The sequence below is a fragment of the Pristiophorus japonicus genome, unplaced genomic scaffold (assembly GCF_044704955.1).
Source record: "Pristiophorus japonicus isolate sPriJap1 unplaced genomic scaffold, sPriJap1.hap1 HAP1_SCAFFOLD_385, whole genome shotgun sequence".
NCBI lineage: Eukaryota > Metazoa > Chordata > Chondrichthyes > Pristiophoridae > Pristiophorus > Pristiophorus japonicus.
Window position 1 is genome coordinate 630,723 of NW_027253707.1, and position 23,003 is coordinate 653,725.

The following is a 23,003-nucleotide window of genomic DNA, read 5'->3' on the forward strand; positions in this document are numbered from 1 at the left end:
AATTAAAACAAATTAAACTTTAAAACGTAAAATCAAATTAAAATTTGGTTGCTGGGCGTGTCTTTTTGGATGAAACTCTTTTTGGAGTTTATCTGCAAAAACAAAAAACATTAAACCGTGCCACCCTACCTGGGTGACACACCAGACATTTACAAGGCCCTTTTTTTTCCTTTTTTTTTTGTGTTTTTCTTTTTTTTTGGGCACTAAAATCACAATTTTTCCCCAGTGCCCCCTATAAAAGGGAAGGGGGACACTAAAAGCACCGGCAATTAAAATAAATTAAACTTTAAAACGTAAAATCAAATTAAAATTTGGTTGCCGGGCGTGTCTTTTTGGATGAAACTCTTTTTGGCCTTTTTAGCAGAGGATGGTTTCGATCCATCGACCTCTGGGTTATGGGCCCAGCACGCTTCCGCTGCGCCACTCTGCTGCTGGTAAAAAGTTAGTTTGCAGGTGCAGCAGGTAATCAGGAAGGCGAATGGAATGTTGGCCTTCATTGCGAGAGGGATGGAGTACAAAAGCAGGGAGGTCCTGCTGCAACTGTATAAGGTATTGGTAAGGCCGCACCTGGAGTACTGCGTGCAGTTTTGGTCACCTTACTTAAGGAAGGATATACTGACTTTGGAAGGGGTACAGAGACGATTCACTAGGCTGATTCCGAAGATGAGGGGGTTGCCTTATGATGATAGATTGAGTAGACTGGGTCTTTACTCGTTGGAGTTCAGAAGGATGAGGGGTGATCTTATAGAAACATTTAAAATAATGAAAGGGATAGACAAGATAGAGGCGGAGAGGTTATTTCCACTGGTAGGGGAGACTAGAACTAGGGGGCACAGCCTCAAAATAAGGGGGAGCCAATTTAAAACCGAGTTGAGAAGGAATTTCTTCTCCCAGAGGGTTGTGAATCTGTGGAATTCTCTTCCCAAGGAAGCAGTTGAGGCAAGCTCATTGAATGTATTCAAGTCACAGATAGATAGATTTTTAACCAATAAGGGAATTAAGGGTTACGGGGAGCGGGCGGGTAAGTGGAGCTGAGTCCACGGCCAGATAAGCCATGATCTTGTTGAATGGCGGAGCAGGCTCGAGGGGCTAGATGGCCTACTCCTGTTCCTAATTCTTATGTTCTTATGTCCTGCCCCTCCAACAGTGCAGCACTCCCTCAGTACTGCCCCTCTGACAGTGCGCCGCTCCCTCAGTACTGCCCCTCCGACAGTGCGGCACTCCCTCAGTCCTGCCCCTCCGACAGTGCGGCACTCCCTCAGTACTGCCCCTCCGACGGTGCAACACTCTTTAATGGGGATTCCAATGGTGAGACTCTCTTTAATGGTGTTTCTGATAGTGAGACTCTATTAGTCTAGAGGTAACAAAAGCATGGATGTGGGCTTCAGCAGCGGATGAGCTGCGACAAGCGCGGAGACGGGCGATGTTACGGAGGTGGAAATAAGCGGTCTCAGTTATGTTGTGGATATGTGGTCAAAAGCTCATTTCAGGGTCAAATATGTCACCAAGGTTGTGAACAGTGTGATTTAGCCTCAGACAGAAGTTGGGGAGAGGGATGGAGTTGGTAACTAGGGAACGGAGTTTGTAGCGGGGACCAAAAACAATGGCTTCGATTTTCCCAATATTCAATTGGAGAAAATTTCTGCTCATCCAGAACTGGATGTCGGACAAGCAGTCTGACAATTTAGTAAGCGTGGAGGGGTGTCTCAAAGCACTTTACAGCCAATGACGCATTTTTGAAATGTAGTCACTGTTGTAATGTGAGAAACGCGGCAGCCAATCTATGCACAGCAAGCTCCCACAAACAGCAATATTATAATGACCAAATAATCTGTTTTTGTTATGTTTATTGAGGGATTAATATTGACCAGATTTAACTTCCCTGCTCTTCTTCGAAATAGTGGCCATGGGATTTTTTACATCTTTTACATCCACCTGAGAGAGCAGACGGGGCCTCGGTTTAACGTCTCATCCAAAAGACGGCACCTCCGACAGTGCAGTACTCCCTCGACCTAGATGTTTGTGCTCAAGTCTCTGGAGTGAGACTTGGACCCACAACCTTCTGACTCGGGCAAGAGAGCTACCCACTCATCATCGTCATCATAGGCAGTCCCTCGAAATCGAGGAAGACTTGCTTCCACTCTCAAAGTGAGTTCTCAGGTGGCTGTACAGTCCAATACGGGAATGACAGTCGCTGTAACAGGTGAGGCAGATAGTCGTTGAGGGAAGGGGTGGGTGGGGGAGTCTGGTTTGCGCTTGCTTTCTCCATGCTCTCGGCAACAAGACTCGGTGCTCAGCGCCCTCCCGGATGCTCATCCTCCAGTTTGGGCGGTCTTTGGCCAGGGATTCCCAGATGCCGGTGGGGATGTTGCACTTTATCGAGGAGGCTTTGAGGGTGTCCTTGAAGTGTTTCCTCTGCCCGCCTGGGGCTCGCTTGCCGTGTAGGAGTTCCGAGTAGAGCGCTTGCTTTGGGAGTGCTGACACACTGTAACAGCGACTATGTATTTCATTGGCTGTCAAGTGCGTTGGGATACCCTGAGGTGGTGAAAGGCACTATGTAAATGTAAGTTCTTATTTCTATTCTTCTATCTGGACTGTACGATGTCTCATTCCTGGTTCCGTCTGTTTCCCTGGCAGAGACTGACCGAGTGGCTCGGATACGGATAGCCACCATGCTGGACGAAGATCGGGCCCAGGAGTTGCTGGGGTTTCTGACGCTCGAGACCCGGGCAGACATTAAAGGACGGGCCACCGAGTATGTGCTGGGCCTGACCGGCAGCCCGGACGGCCGCAGGCTGCTGGTGCGGAGCGCTGGCGTGCTGCGGGCCTTGGTGACGCTGACCGAGGACGCCTCTCGGGCCGTGGCCAGGGACTGCTACCTGGCCCTGGTCAACCTGTCGGCCGACGAGACCGCCCACAGCCAGCTGGTGGGGGACACAAGCCTGCTGCCCACGCTGCTGAGCCACCTGTCCGACCCCGCCTGCCACTTCTCCGCCCAGATCTGCTCCATCCTGTCCAACCTCTCGCGGAAGAAGGACACGTGTGCGGAGGTGTTCCATGCCATTGAGAGCGAGGGCCCGGGCTTGGCGAAGGTTGTGGACATCTTCTGCGCGGAGGGCGACAACAAAATAGTGGACCTCCACTACCTGGGCCCACTGCTGTCCAACCTGACGCAGTTACCAGACGCCAGGCGCTTCGTGCTGGATAAGGACAGGTCTGCTGTGTCACACGTTCCCTCGCAGTACCAACTACTTCTAACTAATGGCAATATTAACTACATGGCACAATGTGAAAGGGAGCGCAGGAACAGAGGGACCTGAGGGGGTCACAGGCATAAAGCTTTGAAGGTTGCAGGACAAGTCGATAAAGGCTGTTAATAAATCACACGGGACCCTCAGCTTTGTTAATAGAAACATAGAGTACAAAAGCAAGGAAGTTATTGCTAAACCTTTATCCATCACTGGTTAGGCCCCAGCTGGAATATTGTTCTGGACGCCACACTGTAGGAAGGATGTCCAGGTCTTGGAGAGAGTACAGGGGAGATTGACCAGAATGGTTCCAGGGATGAGGAACTTCAGTTATGTGGTGTGACTGGAGAAAGTGGGGTTGCTCCCCTTTGAGCAGAGAAGGTTAAAGGGAGATTTGATAAGGTAACTAAGGAGAAACTGTTTCCAGTTGCAGGAGGTTCGGCAACCAGAGGACACAGATTTAAGCTGATTGAAACATAGAAAATAGGTGCAGGAGTAGGCCATTCGGCCCTTCGAGCCTCTACTACCATTCAATATGATCATGGCTGATCATTCCCTCAGTACCCCTTTCCCGCTTTCTCTCCATACCCCTTGATCCCTTTAGCCGTAAGGGTCATATCTAACTCCCTCTGGAATATATCTAACGAACTGGTCTCAACAACTTTCTGTGGTACTACAGGTGTATTGTATTGTGCGTTTCAGAGCTGTGTGAGTGTTTGATGGGACAGTGTAGAGGGAGCTTTACTCTGTATCTAACCTCGTGCTGTACCTGCCCTGGGAGTGTTTGATGGGACAGTGTAGAGGGAGCTTTACTCTGTATCTAACCCGTGCTGTACCTGCCCTGGGAGTGTTTGATGGGACAGTGTAGAGGGAGCTTTACCCTGTATCTAACCCCATGCTATACCTGCCCTGGAAGTGTTTGATGGAACAGTGTAGAGGGAGCTTTACTCTGTATCTAACCCGTGCTGTACCTGCCCTGAGAGTGTTTGATGGGGCAGTGCAGAGGGAGCTTTACTCTGTATCTAACCCGTGCTATACCTGACCATAAATTCTGTGGAGTTGAATGTTAAGTTGAAAATATCCTCAGCACTCCATCCATTTGCCATGATGAACAATAATCAGTGAGGCCTGGTGATATTTAGTGTATACGGTGGAGTGGTGGGAGGCAGAAGGAGCTGCCATTATATATGTGTGTGCGCGCATTCCTATTGCAGTGACCCCATGCCAACCAATGTGCTTTGGTCTTTGTCTCACAGGTGTGTTGTTCAGCGACTTCTCCCCTACACACAGTTCGAGGGTTCCAATGTGCGGCGAGGAGGCGTTGTGGGTACACTTCGCAATTGCTGCTTCGACCATTGTGAGTATTGTACTGCGCTGGTCCGAGTCTCGCCTGCGGGGGGGGGGGAGGGGGGAGGGGGGAGGGGGGGAGGGATATGTAACCTTCTGCAACGTGTGTCTGGGCTGTCAAAATCACCCGGCATTATGCCAATAGGTTGTAGCCAAGGCGGGTGGTCGGTTAGAGACATGAATGGCCTCCTCCTGTTCCTGTGTCTAGCCAAATCTGGGCACCGTGCAGAGAAAAAGAAGGATAGTCTGCATTTTTATTGTACCTTTCACAACCTCAGGATGTCCCAAAGCCATTTACAGCCAATGAATTACATTTGAAGTAAAAACAGAAAATGCTGGAAATACTCAGCAGGTCAGGCAACATAAGCGATGAGAGAAACCGAGTTAACATTTCAGGTCGGTGAGCTTTCATACTTTTGATGTAGAGTCAGTGCTGTAAACTCCCAGCCTGACCACGGCTCCACACTCATACTTTATTTTGACTCTAATTACACTCTGCTGCCGTCTTTTGCTGGAGAACCAGAGACTGAGAGGGAAAAACTAAATCCCAGGTTAGTCATCATCGTGGGATCGCAACTGTACAGAGCGGGGAAAGACCATTGCTGGCCATCTGGCTAATCTGAAATTAATAAGATAACAAAGCATCCATGCCTGCATGCAGCAAGACCTGGACGACATTCAGGCTTGGGCTGATAAGTGTCAAGTAACAATTGCCAGGCAATGACTATCTCCCAACAATTTACAGCAATCTCCAACAATTTACAGCAATCTCCAACTATTTACAATCTATATAAATGACTTGGAAAAAGGGACTGAGTGTAACGTAGCCAAGTTTTCTGACGATACAAAGATGGGAGGAAAAGCAACGTGTGAGGAGGACACAAAATCTGCAAAAGGACATAGACAGGCTAAGTGAGTGGGCAAAAATTTGGCAGATGGAGTATAATGTTGGCAAGTGTATGGAGCCAGCCACAAAGTCTCAATGTGTGTCTCCTGATAAGGTAACTCGCTGTAACTGATCTTAGAATAAGGGGCCGCCCATTTAAAACACAGATGAGGAGCCCGGGTGGGGAGGGGGGTGGAGGGGGAAAGGTGCCGGGGGGAGGGGGGAGGGTGCCGGGGGGAGGGGGAGGGTGCCGGAGGCGGGGGGGGGGGGGAGGGTGCCGGGGGGAGGGGGAGGATGCCGGAGGCGGGGGGGGGGGGGGGGGAGGGTGCCGGGGGAGTGTGGAGGGTGCCGGTGGGGGTGGGGGGTGAGGGCGGCGGTACAGGGTGGAGCACTGCATTGTCGACGATGCCATCTTCACATGGGATATTTGCCTCCTCGGACTGAAGGGGTGACACGTTGCAAAAGTCCAGCTGCAGGTTTGCTGGTGCTATACTGGGCCGTGGTTATTAGCGCGGAGCTCAGCCGCCTCCCGTACCGAACCACAATGTCATCGCCGTGCTGTTGTGTGATCGAGCCTTCCTTTGCCCCCTCCACAGCCTGTCACGAGTGGTTGCTTGGCAGCGAAGTCGACATCCTCCCGTTCCTGTTGCTGCCCCTGGCTGGTCCTGAGGAGTTGAGCGAGAATGAAATGGAAGGTAGGGACAAACAGGGCGAGTGTCATGAAACTACAAGGCTCAGTAGAATCATAGAATGGAGACAGCACAGAAGGGAGACCATTCTGCCCATCCAGCCCATGCCAACTCTCCACAAGGGCAATTCAGCTCCCACCCTTCCCTTTCCCCGCAGCCCTGCAAATTCTTTACCTTCAGGTGCTTAGCCAATTCCTTTTTGAAAGCCACAGTTTGACTCTGCCTCCACCACCCTTCCAGGCCGTGTATTCCAGATCCTAACCACTCACTGCGTAAAAATGTTTTCCCTCATCTTGCCTTTGGTTCTTCTGCCAATCACCTTAAATCTGTGTCCTCTGGTTCTCGACCCTCCCGCCAATGGGAACAGTTTCTCTCTATCTACTCTTTCCAGACCCCTTATGATTTTGCCCACCTCTATCAAATCTCCTCTCAACCTTCTCTGCTCCGAGGAGAACAACCCCAGCTTCTCCAGTCTATCCATGTAGCTGAAGTCCCTCATCCCTGGAATTATTCTTGTAAATCTTTTCTGCACCCTTTCGAAGGCCTTCACATCTTTCCTAAATTGGACACACTACTCCAGTTGAAGCCGAACCAGTGATTTATACAGGTTCATCATAACTTCCTTGCTTTGTACTCTATGCCTCTGTTTATGAAGCCCAGGATCCCATAAGCTTTTTTAACCACTTTCTCAATCAGCCCTGCCTCCTTCAACGATTTGTGCACATGTACCCCCAGGTCTCTCTGTACAATCTTAGGATTGTACCCTTTAGTTTATATTGCCTCTCCTCATTCTTACTACCAAAATTAATTACTTTGCACTTTTCTGCATTAAATTTCATCTACCACGTGTCTTCCCATTCTACCAGCCTGACTATGTCCTCTTGAAGTCTATCACTATCCTCCTCACTGTTCACTATACTTCCAAGTTTTGTGTTATCTGCAAATTTTGAACTTGTACCCTGTACACCCAAGTCCAAGTCATTAATATACATTAAGAAAAGCAGTGGTCCCAGTACCGACCCCTGGGGAACACCACTGTATATCTTCGTCCAGTCCGATAAACAACTGTTCACCACTACTCTCTGTTTCCTGTCACTTAGACAATTCTGTATCCATGCTGACACTGTCCCTTTTATTCCGTGGGCTTCAACTTTGCTGGCAGCCTGTTATGTGGCACTTTATCAAACATCTTTTGGAAATCCATGTACACCACATCAACCGCATTGTCCTCATCAACTGTCGAAATCTCGACTCTCAACTTAACTGAAAACAAGTAAAACTCAGATATAAACAGCTCCGGTAGATGTTCCTTTTAATAGATTTACTTGTATACAAGGAAAAGTCTCAGATTCAAAGGCTCTGCGAAGACTTCTAACAGTAATACAAAAACACACTAGCTTTATACAGAAAACACAAAGAAGTTATGGTTCCATCACGTGTATCAGTTCTGCTCTTGCGGTCAGCAAATACAGATAAGGAGTTCTTCAATCACTTAATTAACCTTTCATCCTGGTCTCACTTTCCTACTTATCTATACAGCCTTTATCTGGAACTTCTAATATTCATCATTGCGACAGTTACTACTTGGGAGTATAAGACTAAAAACAAAAGGGCCGCTCTTTCTGTTAAGGGAGGATCTGTTCAAGGTTCCCTTGCTCACACAGATGGCTCCCACGCTTCTAAATTAATTGGCTATCAATCAAGGTTAACATGTTTATACAGAGGCAGGCTGTCTGCTGTAGGGACTTCTGGGAGAATTGAGACTCCATTTTGTTTCAAAACAAAAGGATACATTTAGCAGAAAATGTAACTTAGAAAGTAAATTTCCACATTCCCTCCTTTTGTCCTTTATAAGGACAACTTAATCCATTCTAATCTTGCACAGTCTTTCATTTTCCATTTTGTTACAAGAGTCTTTAGTAGTTGTTGCTACCATAGTCCTAACCGTGGTCTCGGTTGGTAATGTTGTTTTTCCCAATCTGTCGCAGCAGCACTCAACTAATATGAACAAAGGGTATAGGTCCGAGATTATCAGTAAGAAAACGATCAGTTCCCATAGTCCATACAGTCCCCCAGTCATTCCTTTTTGTCGGGTGCTCTTTTGCAATGGGATGCATGGATCCATGTTGGTCTTTTATCTTTATTTTGCAGTATTAGTTGTCAGCAAGACCTGGTATGGTCCTTCAAATCTTGGTTGTAGGCTGCTTTTTCTTTTAAAAGTTTTGATGTAAACGAAATGTCCAGGCTCCAGATTATGACACTTCCCTTCTGCTGGTTCGACCTGGGCTTCTTTTACCTGTGAATGAAAGCTGGAAATACATTTGGTTAGCGCAATACAATAATTCAATACATTTTCTTCCATTTTGTGGATGTCCATTTGTTTTGCAGTAAACGGTGCAGTAAAAGGTAGTCGTTGGGGACATCCCATAACTATCTCATGCGGTGACAAGCCTGTTGTTCTGTTGGTTGCAGATCGCATTATCATCAAGGCTAAGGGCAGCAGTTCTACCCATTTTAGTCCTGTATCATTACACAGTTTCGCCAGCTTATTTTTAAGCATTCCATTATATCTTTCAACAAGTCTGGCTGATTGCGGGTGGTAACTGCAATGAAAACGTTGGTCGATCTGTAATGCTTTACACATTTCTTTTATAACAGTTCCCGTAAAATGTGACCCGTTATCACTAGAAAGCTTTGCGGGGATTCCGAAGCGGGTTACAATTTCTTTCAACAAAAACTTATCAACAGTAGTGGCATCGGCCTTTTTACAAGGAAAGGCTTCAATCCATCTAGAGAACACATCTACAATAACCAATACTTACTTGAATCCCATACACATAGGTAATTCAATAAAATCCACCTGTAAATGTACAAAAAGCCCCGTTGGATTTGGGTGGGAGGCAGATTCTACTTTTTCCGTTTTACCTGGATTCATTGTCTGACAGGTAACACCGTTTTCACAGATTTGTTTTGCAATTGCCGAAATACCTGGTGCATACCAAGTTGCCAAAATGTAATCCGCCGTCCCCCCTTTGCCCGCATGTGTGAATGTATGAACACATCGGGCAATCCATGGGAGTAAGAATTTGGGCGCTACCATATGGCCGTCGTGGTGAACCCACATCCCTTCTGAATTTTTATAACATTGAGTATTTGTCCAGGTCAACGCCTCCTCCGTACTGGCCTGTGACTGAAAGGCCAGCACATCATTAATAGTGGGTGGTGGATCTGGACAATTATTTTTTCTTAGTGGAAACAATGACACCTGCATCCCCTTTTCTGACAGCGCGGCTGCCTTAGATGCATTTTCAGCTCTGTCTTTTCCAAGCGCTATTTCATTCAACTGGCCCGTATGTGCCTGGTATTTGATAATGGCAAGTTTTATGGGGCATTGAATGGCTCGCAGAAGATTTTCGACTTGTTCTTCATTTTTAATGGTGGTTCCTGAAGAAGTTAGGTATCTGCGAATCTTCCAAATTTGTCCATAGTCATGAGTTACCCCAAAAGCATACCTGGAGTCAGTGTAGATATTAACTGTTTGTCCTTCAGCCAGAATACAGGCCCGAGTCAATGCAAATAATTCAGCTTGTTGGGCTGAAAAGGAATCTGGGAGAGAGGCGGTTTCAACAACCTCAAACTGGGTTACAACTGCATAGGCTGCTTTAGGCTGGCCTTTATCATTTCGCAAGGCTGATCCATCCACATAGTACACTAGATCAGGGTTACATATCTGTTAAGTCAATACATTACCATTTCACATGAATGGGGTTCGCCGTCTTCTTCCGTGGGGGAGTAAGGTGGCTGGATTTAAGGTAGTACATCTTTTAATGCTAAGGTTCGGATCTGATAACAGTTCAACTTGATATTTAGTGGTTCTTGCAGAAGTTAAGTGTTGCGTGGCACATTTCGTGAGTAAAATCTCGACAGAGTGTGGGATATACAAAACAGTCTGATGATTTAGAGTTATTGTCTGAGCCTGTTGTACAGCATAATAAGCTGCTGCCAAAGAGGGAAGACACCCTGGTAGTCCCGTGCCACTGGATCGAGTTGGGTACTGAAATACGCTATCGGTCGCTGCCTGTCCCCATGTAACTGAGTCAGAACAGATTGTGCAAACCCCCACTTGTGCTGGACAAATAAGTTGAATGGTTTAGTGTAATCTGGTAATCCTAAGGCTGGCGCTGACGTGAGGGATTGTTTGAGATTCTGGAAAGCAGTCTGGGATTCTTTATTCCACACCAACTCTTCCGGTAGTGAGGGCATGGACATGTCTAACAATGGCCTAACGATTTCAGAATAATTTATAATCCATTGCCTGCAATATCCTGACATGCCGAGGAAATGTTTCATTCCTCTCTCGGTTAAGGGCAGCATGGCAGAGCAGATTGCTTTTACTCGGTCTTGTGTCAATTGTCTCGTATCTCTGACCAATTCCTGTCCCAGATAGCGAACCCTTTCTGAGACAAATTGTAACTTCGCCTTTAACACCTTGTGTCCTTTCGAGGCTAAGGCTTTTAATAATGCCAGAGAGTCTGTTTCGCAGGCTAACTTGGAGGGTGAGGCGAGCAGTAAATCATCATCATACTGCACAAGTGTGGAGCCTGCCGGTAAAATCACGTCTTTCAGATCCTTCTTTAAGCATTGCGAAAATATAGTTGGGCTTTCGGTAAATCCCTGTGGGAGTCTTGTCCACGTATATTGGCGTCCTTTATACGTGAAGGCAAACAGGAATTGGGACTCTGGGTGAATGGGTATTGAGAAAAGTGCTGAACATAAATCAATCCCTGAATAATACGTTGAATTTGCCAGAATACTGGTAAGTATAGTTGCAGGATTAGGCCCCACTGGATAAGTTGGAAATACAGATTCATTCACAGCTTGGAGGTCTTGGACAAACCTCCATTTGGACTTTTGAACCGGAAAAATCGGTGTGTTACACGGACTTCTAGTTGGAACTATTATTCCCTGAGCCAGCAGAGATGTAATGACTGGCTCGATACCCTGTTCTGCGGCTGGCGACAAAGGATACTGGGGTTTCTTGGGAAGTGGTACGCCTGAGTTAATCGTTACTTTATAGGGCTTTGCAGTAAGCATTATTCCCACCTCATTAGGGTGTGTAGACCATAGGTGCTCTGGGACTTTAGCAACAAGTTCTGCTGTTTCTTGTTGCAATGGGAAGCTAGTAACCGGAAGTATCTTTTCTTCTAAGATATCATCGAAATATATTTTACTATTCAACTTGACCGAATAGCCTTCCCCTCCTTCGTGCTGCCCCAGTATTCCATTAAGTGTGTGCCACTTCTTTTGTACTGGAGTTTGTACAAGCCCCTCACATCCCTGTTCGCTGAAAACAAGGGGATAAATACTAATGCCTCAGCGCAAGTGCCCACCTTTGTATGCGAGCTATCAACTTATAACTATACCATCCGCCATAGGCCAGGCACCGAGAACTGTGCGGATGCTCTCAGTCGGCTACCATTGCCCACCACAGGGGTGGAAATGGCACAGCCTGCAAACTTGTTGATGGTGGCGCAGCCCGCAGACTTGTTGATGGTCATGGAAGGGTTTGAAAATGATAAATCACCTGTCACGGCCCGCCAGATTAGGACTTGGACCAGCCAAGATCCTCTGCTGTCCCTAGTTTAAAAAAAACTGTGTACTGCATGGGAGCTGGGCCAGCATTCCCGTTGAAATGCAAGAGCCAATCAAGCCGTTCCAGTGGCGAAAGGCTGAACTGTCCATTCAGGCAGACTGCCTGTTGGGTAACCGCGTAGTGCTACCAAAAAAGGGCAGGGAGACGTTCATCTCAGATCTCCACATCACACACCCGGGTATAGTAATGATGAAAGTGATAGCCAGATCCCACGTGTGGTGGCCCGGTATCGACTCTGACGTAGAGTCCTGTGTACGGCAATGCAGCGTATGTGCTCAGTTGGGCAGCGCGCCCAGAGAGGCACCACTAAGTTTGTGGTCCTGGCCCTCCAGACCATGGTCGAGGATCCATGTTGACTATGCGGGCCCGTTTCTCGGTAAAATGTTCCTGGTGGTGGTGGATGCTTTTTCAAAATGGATTGGGTGTGAAATGGTGTCGGGAGGCACTGCCACCGCCACCATTGACAGCCTGAGGGTCATGTTTGCCATCCACGGCCTGCCTGACATACTGGTCAGTGACAATGGGCCATGTTTCACCAGTGCCGAATTGGAGAGTTCATGACCCGCGGTGGGATTGGGCATGTCGTCTAGGCCCTGTTAGGGCTAGCCTCCGAAGGGCAGGCAGAGCGGGCGGTGCAGACCATCGGGCACAGCCTTGGACAAGTCGCAGAGGGCTCACTCCAAACCCGCCTGTCCCGAGTACTGCTCAGCTACCGCACGAGACACCACTCGCTCACCCCGGCTGAGCTACTCATGAAAAGGACAGATAAAACCAGGCTCTCGCTGGTTCACCCCAGCCTGAATGATCAGGTAGAAAGCAGGCGGCAGCAACAAAATGTGGGCGATGGTCGCGCCACTGTGTCAGGGGAAGTTGGTCTGAGTGACCTTGTGTGCGTGCTGGACTGTGGACGTGGTCCCAGGTGAATCGCGGGCACGGTGATAGCTAGAGAGGGGAATAGGGTGTTTGTAGTCTAACTAGACAATGGACGGATTTGCGGAGGGCACCTGGACCAGGCGAGGCTGCGGTTCACAGACTGCCCTGAACAACCCACAACAGACACCACCTTTTTCGAGCCCACGGCACACACCCAGAGGATCAACGACACCACGCTGGACCAGGAAATCGAACCCATCACGTCCAACGGCCCAGCAAGGCCAGGCTCACTTGGCAGTCCAGCAGGGCCAACAACACGCCAGCCCAGCGAGGGCACAGCCAACACACCAGAACAGACATTTGTACCGAGGTGATCCACCAGGGAAAGAAAGGCTCCCGACCGCCTCACCTTGTAAATAGTTTTCACTTTGACTTTGCGGGGAGAGTGATGTTGTGTATCTGTAAAGCATGCACTCCCATGTTCCGCCACCAGGGAGCTCATCCCCTGAAGTCCCAAGGGATCCCAGCATCCCATGGGAGCACTGTATATAAGCCGGCCCCTAAGGCCTGTTCCTCACTCTGGAGTGTCTTAATAAAGACTGAGGTCACTGTTACTTTAACCTCCCAGTGTGCAGCCTCATCTGTGTTAGGAACACAATACCATTGGTCCTGGTGACTTATCTACTTTTACAGCCAGCCTTTATAGTACCTCCTCCTTATCAGTTTTGATCCCATCCAGTATCTCAATTACCTCCTCTTTAACTATGACTTTGGCAGCATCTTCTTCCTTGGTAAAGACAGATGCAAAGTACCCATTTAGTACCTCATCCATGTCTTCTGCCTCCATGTGTAGGTCTCAATTTTGGTCTTTATTTAGCCCCATCCCTCCTCTGACTACCCAATTACTATTTGTGGTGTCCTTACACCTTACTATAGAATCACACGAGGCATGCACTGCAGACAAAGTCACTACGTGACCTGAACCTTTATTCCCAGAAGAAGTGATGACCCTGCGTGGGACCTCCCTTTATATACCTAGATGACCAGGTGAGGAGTGTCTCCCACAAGTTCACCCCCTGTGGTCAAGGTGTGCATTACTCAGGTGTATACAGTGTACAGTGTTGTTACATAAAGGTTACAGTTATGTGAAGGTTACAAACATGATATCACCTTCCCCCCCCCAACGTCTTTGGGTCAAAGATTGAGTCTTTCAGGCGGTCGACAGTCTCTCGTGGAGCGCCGCAGTTGGGGCTCTGGTTGTTGGGCTTTGGCATGCGTCCCTGTCGCCTGAGGTGATTCCGGCCTGTCCGGTCTGGCCGCAGGGTCTGTACATGCTAGTGAATGTCCTTGTTGCTCGTTCTCTGGCAGTGGTGTGGGTGACATCTCATGATCTTCCTCAGGTTCCTCAGTGTCCATGCTGAACCTTTTCTTTACTTGGTCCAGATGTTTGCGGCATATCTGCCCATTGTTAAGTCTGAGCACTATGACCCTATTCCCCTCTTTACCAATTACAGTGCCCTCAAGCCACTTGGGTCCCAAAGCATGATTGAGAATGAATACAGGGCCATTGATATCTATGCATCTCCCCACTGAGTTGTGATTATGGCACTCGATTTGGGACTGGCGCTTGCCCTCAACAATGTCTGATAGGGCTGGATGAATGAGGGATAGCCGCGTTTTAAGCGTGCGTTTCATGAGTAGTTCCGCGGTCGGGATTCCCGTGAGCGAATGCGGCCGGGACCTATAGGTCAGCAGGAGGCGCGATAGGCGGTACTGAAGGGAGGGTCTTTGAATCCGGAGCATGCCCTGTTTTATGATTTGGACCGCACGTTCCACCTGGCCATTGGAAGCCGGCTTGAACGGTGCTGTCCTGATGTGTTTGATACCATTACCCGACATAAACTCCTGGAATTCATAGTTGGTGAAACACAGGCCGCTGTCGCTAACCAGGATGTCCGGCAAGCCGTGGGTCGCAAGGACTGTACGCAGACTCTCCACGGTAGTGGATGTTGTGCACGAATTCAATATGATGCACTCGATCCATTTCGAGTATGCATCGACAACAATCGGGAACATTTTTCACATGAACGGGCCCGCGTTGTCTACGTGAATACATGACCATGGCCTGGTGGGCCTGGGTCACGGGCTGAGTGGGGCCTCCTGGGGCATTTCCCAGCTGAGCACACGTCATGCACCTGCGAAACCAGTGTTCCAGGTCTGAGTCAATTCCCGGCCACCATACATGCAACCGGGCAATGGCCTTCATTAGCACGATGCAGGGTGCTCGCTGTGGAGTTCCCTGATGAATGCTTTCCTTTCTGGGGCATGACTACCTGGCTGCCCCATAACAGGCAGTCGGCTTGGATGGAGAGTTCATCCATCCGTCTCTGAAACGGCCTGACCCCTCGGGACGCGCTTTGTGTGCGGGCGCCCAATCCCCAGTCAGGACACATTTCTTTATCAGGGATAGGAGGGGATCTCTATTGGTCCAGATTTTGATCTTGCGGGCTGTGATGGGGGAGCCTGCGGTGTCGAAAGACTCAACGGCCATGACCATCTCCGCACTTTGCTCCGACGCCCCCTCGGTGGTGGCCAGTGGGAACCTGCTGAGCGCGTCAGCGCAATTTTCGGTGTCTGGCTGGTGCCGTATGGTGTAGTCATACGCAGCCAGTGTGAGGGCCCACTGCTGTATGCGAGCTGACGCATTGGCATTGACAGCCTTGCTGTCGGACAACAGGGATGTTAACTGTTTGTGGTCCATTTCTAACTCGAACCTTCTGCCGCATCTTTTTCTGGTGTACCTTTTTCACCCCGTAGATACATGCGAGTGTTTCCTTTTCAACCATCCCGTATCCCCGTTCTGCTTGGGAGAGCAACCTGGAGGCATAAGCCACAGGTTGGAGTTGGCCGTCATCATTACTCTGCTGCAACACGCACCCAACCCCATAGGATGATGCATCACACGTTAAAACTAGTTTCTTACAGGGGTTGTACAAGGTCAACAGCTTGTTAGAACAAAGCAGATTCCGCACCCGATTGAAAGCCCATTCTTGACAGTCTCCCCAAAACCATTCACAACCCTTACGCAGGAGCACGTGCAGCGGCTCCAGCAATGTGCTTAAGTTCGGCAGAAAGTTCCCGAAGTAGTTCAATAGTCCTAGAAATGACCGCAACTCCGATGTGTTTCTGGGCCTGGGCGCACGACGGATCACCTCCGTTTTGGATTCGGTAGGCCAGATCCTGTCTGCGGCAACCCTCCTGCCCAAAAACTCGACCTGTGGGGCCAAAAACACACACTTGGACTTCTTGAGTCGCAAGCCTACCCGGTCCAGTCGGCGTAGCACCTCCTCCAGGTTGTGGAGGTGTTCCTCAGTGTCTCGACCCGTGATTAGCATGTGATCTTGGAATACGATTGTTCCTGGGATGGATTTAAGCAAGCTTTCCATGTTCCTCTGGAAGATAGCGGCCGCTGAACGAATGCCAAATGGACACCTGCTGTAAACAAATAGCCCCTTGTGCGTAGTGATGGTGGTCAGAAGCTTGGATTCTTCAGCCAGTTCCTGAGTCATGTAGGCTGAAGTGAGGTCCAACTTGGTGAACAGCTTGCCACCTGCCAGCGTGGCAAAAAGATCCTCCGCTCTCGGAAGCGGGTATTGGTCCTGTAGTGACACTCGGTTGATGGTGGCCTTGTAGTCGCCACAAATCCTGATCGAGTCATCCGCTTTAAGGACAGGAACGATGGGGCTTGCCCAGTCACTGAATTCAACAGGCGATATTATGCCCTCTCTTAGCAGCCTGTCCAACTCACTCTCAATTCTCTCCCACATCACATACGGCACAGCTCTGGCTTTGTGGTGCACTGGTCTGGCGTCCGGGGTGATGCGGATCACTACTTTGGAGCCCTTAAAAGTCCTGACACCTGGTTGAAAAAGTGGCTCGAATTTCTGTAGGGCCTGTGAGCATGAACTTCGCTCCACAGATGAAATGGCATGCACATCCCCCCATTTCCAGTTCATCTCGGCTAACCAGCTCCTTCCCAAGAGCGCGGGACCATTCCCCGGGGCAATCCAGAGTGGCAGCCGGTTCTCCGATCCATTGTGTGTGACCACCAACATTGCACTGTCTAGTACTGGGATGATCTCTCTGGTGTACGTCCGTAACTGCGTGTCAATGCGTTCCAGTTTGGGCCTGTTAGCTTTGAGTGGCCATAGTTTTTCAAATTGTTGGGCACTCAAGTGACTGGCTAGCTCCTGTGTCCAGCTCCATGCGTACCGGGGTGCCATTTAATAGAACTTTCATCATCATAGGTGGCATTTTGGTATACGAGCTGTGGACGCCTGCCACATGAACCCGCTGGACTTCAGCATCCATAGCTTTGCCCCAAGCATCACCCTGCCTTGCAGACCCCTCGTCTGGTTCCTCTGCCTCGTAAACTAGCCTCGCTACGGGCTTTCTGCACATTCTGACCAGATGTCCACTGAAGTTACAGTTTCTGCAGATAAATTGCTGAAACCTACAGGTTTTCGCAGCATGTCTGCCACCGCACCTCCAGCAGGAGCTGAGATTGTTGTGAACAAAGGAACTGTTAACAAGCATTCCTCTCTGATTGTCTCTTTGATTACTCCTGAGCACTCTGTTGCTGAGTGTCAATGGTCCTATTCCGGGACGTATTGTCCCTTGTGATGGCATGAATTGCCGATCCCCCTGCCATTGTCTCGGTTGCTGGCCCACCCTAGAGTCTGGGTGGTGTCGAATTGCCCTTGCCTGCCTGCAGGGTTCTGAGTCTCGTTTACAATGTTAACTCCCTGGTCCATCGCCACGTTGGAACCAGGGCTGCGCACATAAATTATCTTGGTCTCCTCTTCCCCTGCCATGAATGTCTGATCTATCAATGTTATCCTTTCCAAAGTCAAGTCCTTGGTCTCAATAAGCTTCCTGAAAATCCCGGCATGATCAATGCCCTCAATGAAGAAATCCCTTAACATCTCCCCGCTGCAGGCGTCGGTGAACTTACAGAGGCTGGCCAAACGCCGAAGGTCCGCAACGAAGTCAGATATGCTTTGCCCCTCCTGACGCCGGTATGTATAGGCCATGTGTATACTGCTCGCCGGTTTGAGGTGCTCACCGATCAGAGTGCTGAGCTCTTCAAAAGACGTGTCCGCCGGCTTCTCGGGTGCGAGTAGGTCTTTCATCAGCGCATACATCTTGGATCCACAGCGGGTCAGTAGATGCGCCCTCCGCTTGCCAGCCGCTTCCTCTCCCAGCCAGTCCTTCATGACAAAGCTCTGCTGGAGCCTCTCAACGAAATCATCCCAGTCCTCACCAACACAGTACCGTTCCTCTGTGCTACCGGTGGCCATCCTCGTGGGTCGTTGATTCCCGTTTCTCGTCGCCAAATGTGGTGTCCTTACACCTTACTATAGAATCACACGAGGCATGTACTGCAGACAAGGCCACAACGTGACGTGAACCTTTATTCCCAGGACCAAGAAGTGCTGACCCTGTGTGGGACCTCCCTTTATATACCTGGATGACCAGGTGAGGAGTGTCTCCCACAAGTTCACCCCCTGTGGTCAAGATGTGCATTACTCAGGTGTATACAGTGTACAGTGTTGTTACATAAAGGTTACAGTTATGTGAAGGTTACCAACATGACACTATTTATATGCCTATAGAAAGCTTTTGGATTCCCTTTTATGTTAGCTGCCAATCTGTTCTCATGCTCTCTCTCTGCCCCTCGTATATCCTGTTTCACTTCCCCTCTGAACTTTCTATATTCAGCCTGGTTCTCACTTATATTCTCAACCTGATATCTGTCAGATGCCCCCTTTGTCTGCTTCCTCTTACTCTCTATCTCTTTCGACATCCAGGGAGCTCGGGCTTTGTTTGCCCACCTTTCCCCCCCCCCAGTGGGAATGTACATCGACTGTACCCGAGCCATCTCCTCTTTAAAGGCAGCCCATTGTTCGATTACAGTTTAGCCTGCTAATCTTTGATTCCAATTTACCCGGGCCAGGTCCATTCTCAACCCACTGAAATTGGTCTGCGTCCAGTTAAGTATTTTTACTCTAGATTGCTCCCTATTCGTTTCCATGACTAATCTAAACCTTATGATACTGACACTAGCTCTACTTGACCCACATCATTCTCCGAATCCAGCAATGCCTCCTTCCTCATTGGACGGGAAATGTACTGATCAAGAAAGTTCTCCTGAACACACTTCAGAAATTCTTCCCCCTCTCCGCCCGTTACACAATTACGATCCCAGTGTATTTTAGGATAGTTGAAGTCCCCCATTATCACTACTCTATAGTTTTTGAACCTCTCTGTAATTGCCCTGCAAATTTGCTCCTCTATATCATTCCCACTAGTTTGCGGCCTATAGAATATACCTAGTCGTGTAATGGCATCTCTATTGTTTCTCAACTCTAACCAAATCGATTCTGTCCTTGACCCCTCCAGGACATTCTCCCCCTCCAGCACGAATATTCTCCTTAATACTGTCACCCCACCTCCTTTCTTTCCTTCCCTATCTTTCCTGAACACTTTGTATCCAGGAATATTTAAAGCCCAATTCTGCCCTTTTTTGAGCCAGGTCTCCGTTATCACCATGGTGTCATATTCCCATGTGTCTATTTGCACCTTTAGCTCACTAACTTCGCGCATTCACACACCTGCACTGTAAACCTACCTTAGACCATCCTGTATTCTCTCTGTCTGACCCCACAGAATACAGTACTATTTCTTGCTTTAGTGCTCTCTGTCTCTCCCAATCCTTTGTGCACCATATTTCTCCTTTCTAATGCTACATCCTGGTGCCCATCCCCCTGCCAAATTAATTTAAACCCTCCCCAACAGCACAAGCAAACCACCCTCCCCCCGCCCCCCCCCCCCCGCCCCGTGAGGATATTGGTCCCAGATCTGGTGAGGTGCAACCTGTCCAGCCTGTATAGTCCCACATGCCCCAGAACCAGTCCCAATGTCCCAGGAATCTAAAGCCCTTCCTCCTGCACTATCTCTCCAGCCACGCATTCATCTACTCCATCCTCCTATTTCTGTACTCACTAGCTCGTGGCTCCGGGAGTAATCTGGAGATTACTACCTTTGAGGTCCTGCTTTTCAATCTCTTTTCTAGCTCCCTAAAATCTGCCTGCAGGACCTCATCCCTCTTTCTATCTATGTCATTGGTCCCGATATGGACCATGACCTCTGGCTGTTCACTCTTTCCCTATCCTTCCCCCCCCGAGAATGCTCTGCAGCCGCTCAGTGACATCCTTGATCCTGGCACCAGCGAGGCAACATACCATCCTGGAGTCATGTCTGCGGCCTGTCTGTTGCCCTAACTATCGGGGATAACACCGGAAGAGATTTGGAAAGCTCTGTGCTGACGGAGGCAGAGTTTACCATGACCTGCCCAAAGAGCATTAACCGGTTGGACGAGTATTATTTTATGCTTACCCTTCTCTTCTGAAGGTGCTGACTCACCACTGGGGCAGTGGTGTCTGATGGAATTAACCATTCTTTCCTTTTGTGAGCCTAGACGGTGAACGTCGATGTGCTATTCAACTGTGGAGGGTATCGTAGCCGTGCTCAATCCTGTCCCCACACACGCATTCACGGCCTCGGGTCATCCAGAGCTTAATTGCCGTGTTATCAGAGAACGTTGCAAATTGCAATGCGTTGTCAGTTTCCGATTCCAGCTCAGAAGCGCACAGCATTTTACAGATAGCTTTAGACCCGGCACAAAGTATGGCAGACGTGTGTTCACAATCAGCGAATGTAACGTGCTAATTAATAGATAGATGTCGAAGTTCCTTTTTGAATATGTATAAGGCCGCGGAGTTGCCAGCTGTGAGTGGCTCTTGGGCAAGTTGCTGCTTCTGGGTCGTGGTCCCTGGCACAAAGCTACTGAGTACCCCCAGGGAACGCTTTCACCGGATGTACACTGTGGAATTCTGTCTCCTAATTCATCATCATAGGCAGTCCCTCGGAATCGAGGAAGACTTCCTTCCACTCTTAGCATGAGTTCTCCTAATTAATTAAGTGACGGAAACCAGATTGGAGGGATTCAAACATGGAGAAAGGGTGGGCACAGATCGAGGAGCCAACAACACATTCAGCAACTTTGGAGGTTGGAGTTGGGACATTAGTTTGCCAGGGCAGAGGGTGATTGTTCTTTTTAGGAAGGGGTTGCTTTAATAGAGAGGGCACCATTTTCGATGCCAGCTAACATGGGGCGCCAGGAAGGGAAGTTGGGTGGTGCGCTGATTAGTGGGAAAGGCTTCAAGGGAGCAGGAGGTGGGTCTCACGGACAGGATGAACTCCGAGGGCGTGAGGAGAGATAGCAGAGACGTGGGTTCAGGGCCAGGGCAGGAGGTTTGTCTTGGTGTGCAAGAGGAAGGGAGGGAAGCGATAGAGGTAGCTGAATGGATGGTCTCAATCTTTAAAAAAAAAGTCAATGAGCTTCTCGCCCTTCTAGTTGGCGGGGGAAGAGGGGTTTATGAAGGTGGTTGGTCACGGAGAAAAGAAGCTGGGGGTTATCTTTGCTCTCGAGGATAATCCTGGAGTAAGGAGCAGTTTTGGCGGAGGAGATTGTGGCATGCTATGGTCTAGTATGGTCTGGAGATGGATGGTTAAACTCGTGCTTCCGTCTGCGCCCCTTGGACTTGAGGGAGCGAAGGAGGGGTTCTACCGGGGGGATTGACCGGGATGGAAGAGAGTAACAGTTTTGCTGGGCACAAGGGCATCAAAGGTGTATCTGACAGAATGGTTAACCAGATTGACGGCTGCAGAATTATTGTGGCAAATGGAAGGCCAAAGGCCAGACAGGGTTTAAGAAAGTGCAGTGGTAAGAGATTTGGGGCAGAGGTTTTTCTAGGGCCAGGCACTGAAGGAAGTGGGATGTGGATGGTGAGCGATACAAGGAAGTGGTTAGACATGGCCTGTCGGTGAGCGAGACCTTGGGAACAGAGAAGCCACGGGAGATGGCACTGTCGAGGGGGTGACTGCGAGCCTGGGTAAGAGTTTATACAGTACAGAGGAGATGTTGAGGGAAGGCAGCAGGTCAGTGAATCGAGGGAAGAGAGAGCAGGGAAGATTGAAATCCCTGAGGATGAGGAGTTTCTCAGTACGGAAGCTGATGGAGGAAAGCAAAGAGGCTATCCACTGTCCCCCGCCTTGCTTTTCTCGCGAGAGCAAGGGTTATTGACACGAGGGTTGGGAGAAGCTGAGGTGGTCTAAGGAGCAGAACGTGCAGAGACCCAGATGTGTTTTGGTGATGGGCGTCACGGCAGTGCTTTGGGCAGGGGGGGGCGGGTGATGGCAAGTCGTGCAGCCAGGCAGAGAGGCTTCGAAAGGGACATCCGTCTGAGTCCAGAACGTCGACACCGTCATCCGCAATAAGGGCAGGAGGCCGAGGGGCAGGGTGAGTGGGAGGGATTGCGGTTGGCAAGGTTAGCCCCCCCCCCCACACCTCCTCCACATTGAGCAAGTTGGGGGGGGGGGGGTGGGGGGGGTTACTGATAGAGGCAGTGACGGGCGAGACCGAGCAAGGCAGAGTGAGCGGGAAAGGTCAGGGGGCAGCACAGTAGGTCAGCTGACACCTGTTTGTGGCCCAGCCCAGATTCTCTTTCCCGATGCTAAGATTTTAGATTTCCAGCAAAAAAAATAATTGTTTTAATTTAGGGGTCTGGCGTGTGGGTTGTGTGCGCGATGGCTGCAGTCTGCCTCCTGACCTCCAGCCCCTCTCTGCATCCCGATACAGGCCTGCCCATCGATCTGCAGTACCTGCCCGAGGACAAGCAGCGCGAGCAAGACCCAGACATCCGCAAGATGCTCCTCGAAGCCATCAACCTGGTACGTACCTGCCGAGCCGTGTGAATAGAAAGCAAGAACGTGCATTTATAAAGCGCCTTTCGCATCCTCAGGGCCTCCCAAAGTGCTTCACAGCCAATGAAGCCTTTTTTTTGAAGCGCAGTCACTGTTGTAATGTAGGAAACGCGGTTGCCAATTTGCGCACAGCAAGCTCCCACAGGCAGCCGTGTGATAAATGACCAGCTAATCACCCAGCGTGTGCAACCGATCAATTATTACCCCCTTTAATTTTTTTTAAGCCCCGGTGTTTAACTTTTATATTTAGCCCTGCGTTCCCCCTCCTGAAGGCGGCGACTCTCGCTGGGGTAGGGCTCCCCCAGCCACAGGCAGCCGACTGGTGCCTTCCTCATCGTTGCGACTGAGTTTACTTCAGTGTGCAGGACACACTTGAACCCTGCATTGGTTGCTGCTGGGCTTGTTCCAGTATCTGAGAC

General features: G+C 49.5%; 1 protein-coding gene and 1 non-coding gene across 2 annotated transcripts; one reads left to right on the top strand and one right to left on the bottom strand.

Annotated features, from left to right (window-relative positions):
- Positions 1–290: 290 nt before the first annotated feature.
- On the top strand, positions 291–22,551 carry hgh1 (HGH1 homolog (S. cerevisiae); the record flags this gene model as incomplete). The annotated part of the gene is made up of 4 exons (XM_070872903.1): positions 291–1,308; positions 2,638–3,214; positions 4,505–4,605; positions 22,460–22,551. Coding segments are annotated over exons 1-4 (1,011 nt in total), but the record flags the coding sequence as incomplete, so codon positions are not given.
- trnam-cau (transfer RNA methionine (anticodon CAU)) lies at positions 359–430 on the bottom strand. Its single transcript has one exon. It is a non-coding gene; the product is annotated as a tRNA-Met (tRNA).
- Positions 22,552–23,003: the final 452 nt, after the last annotated feature.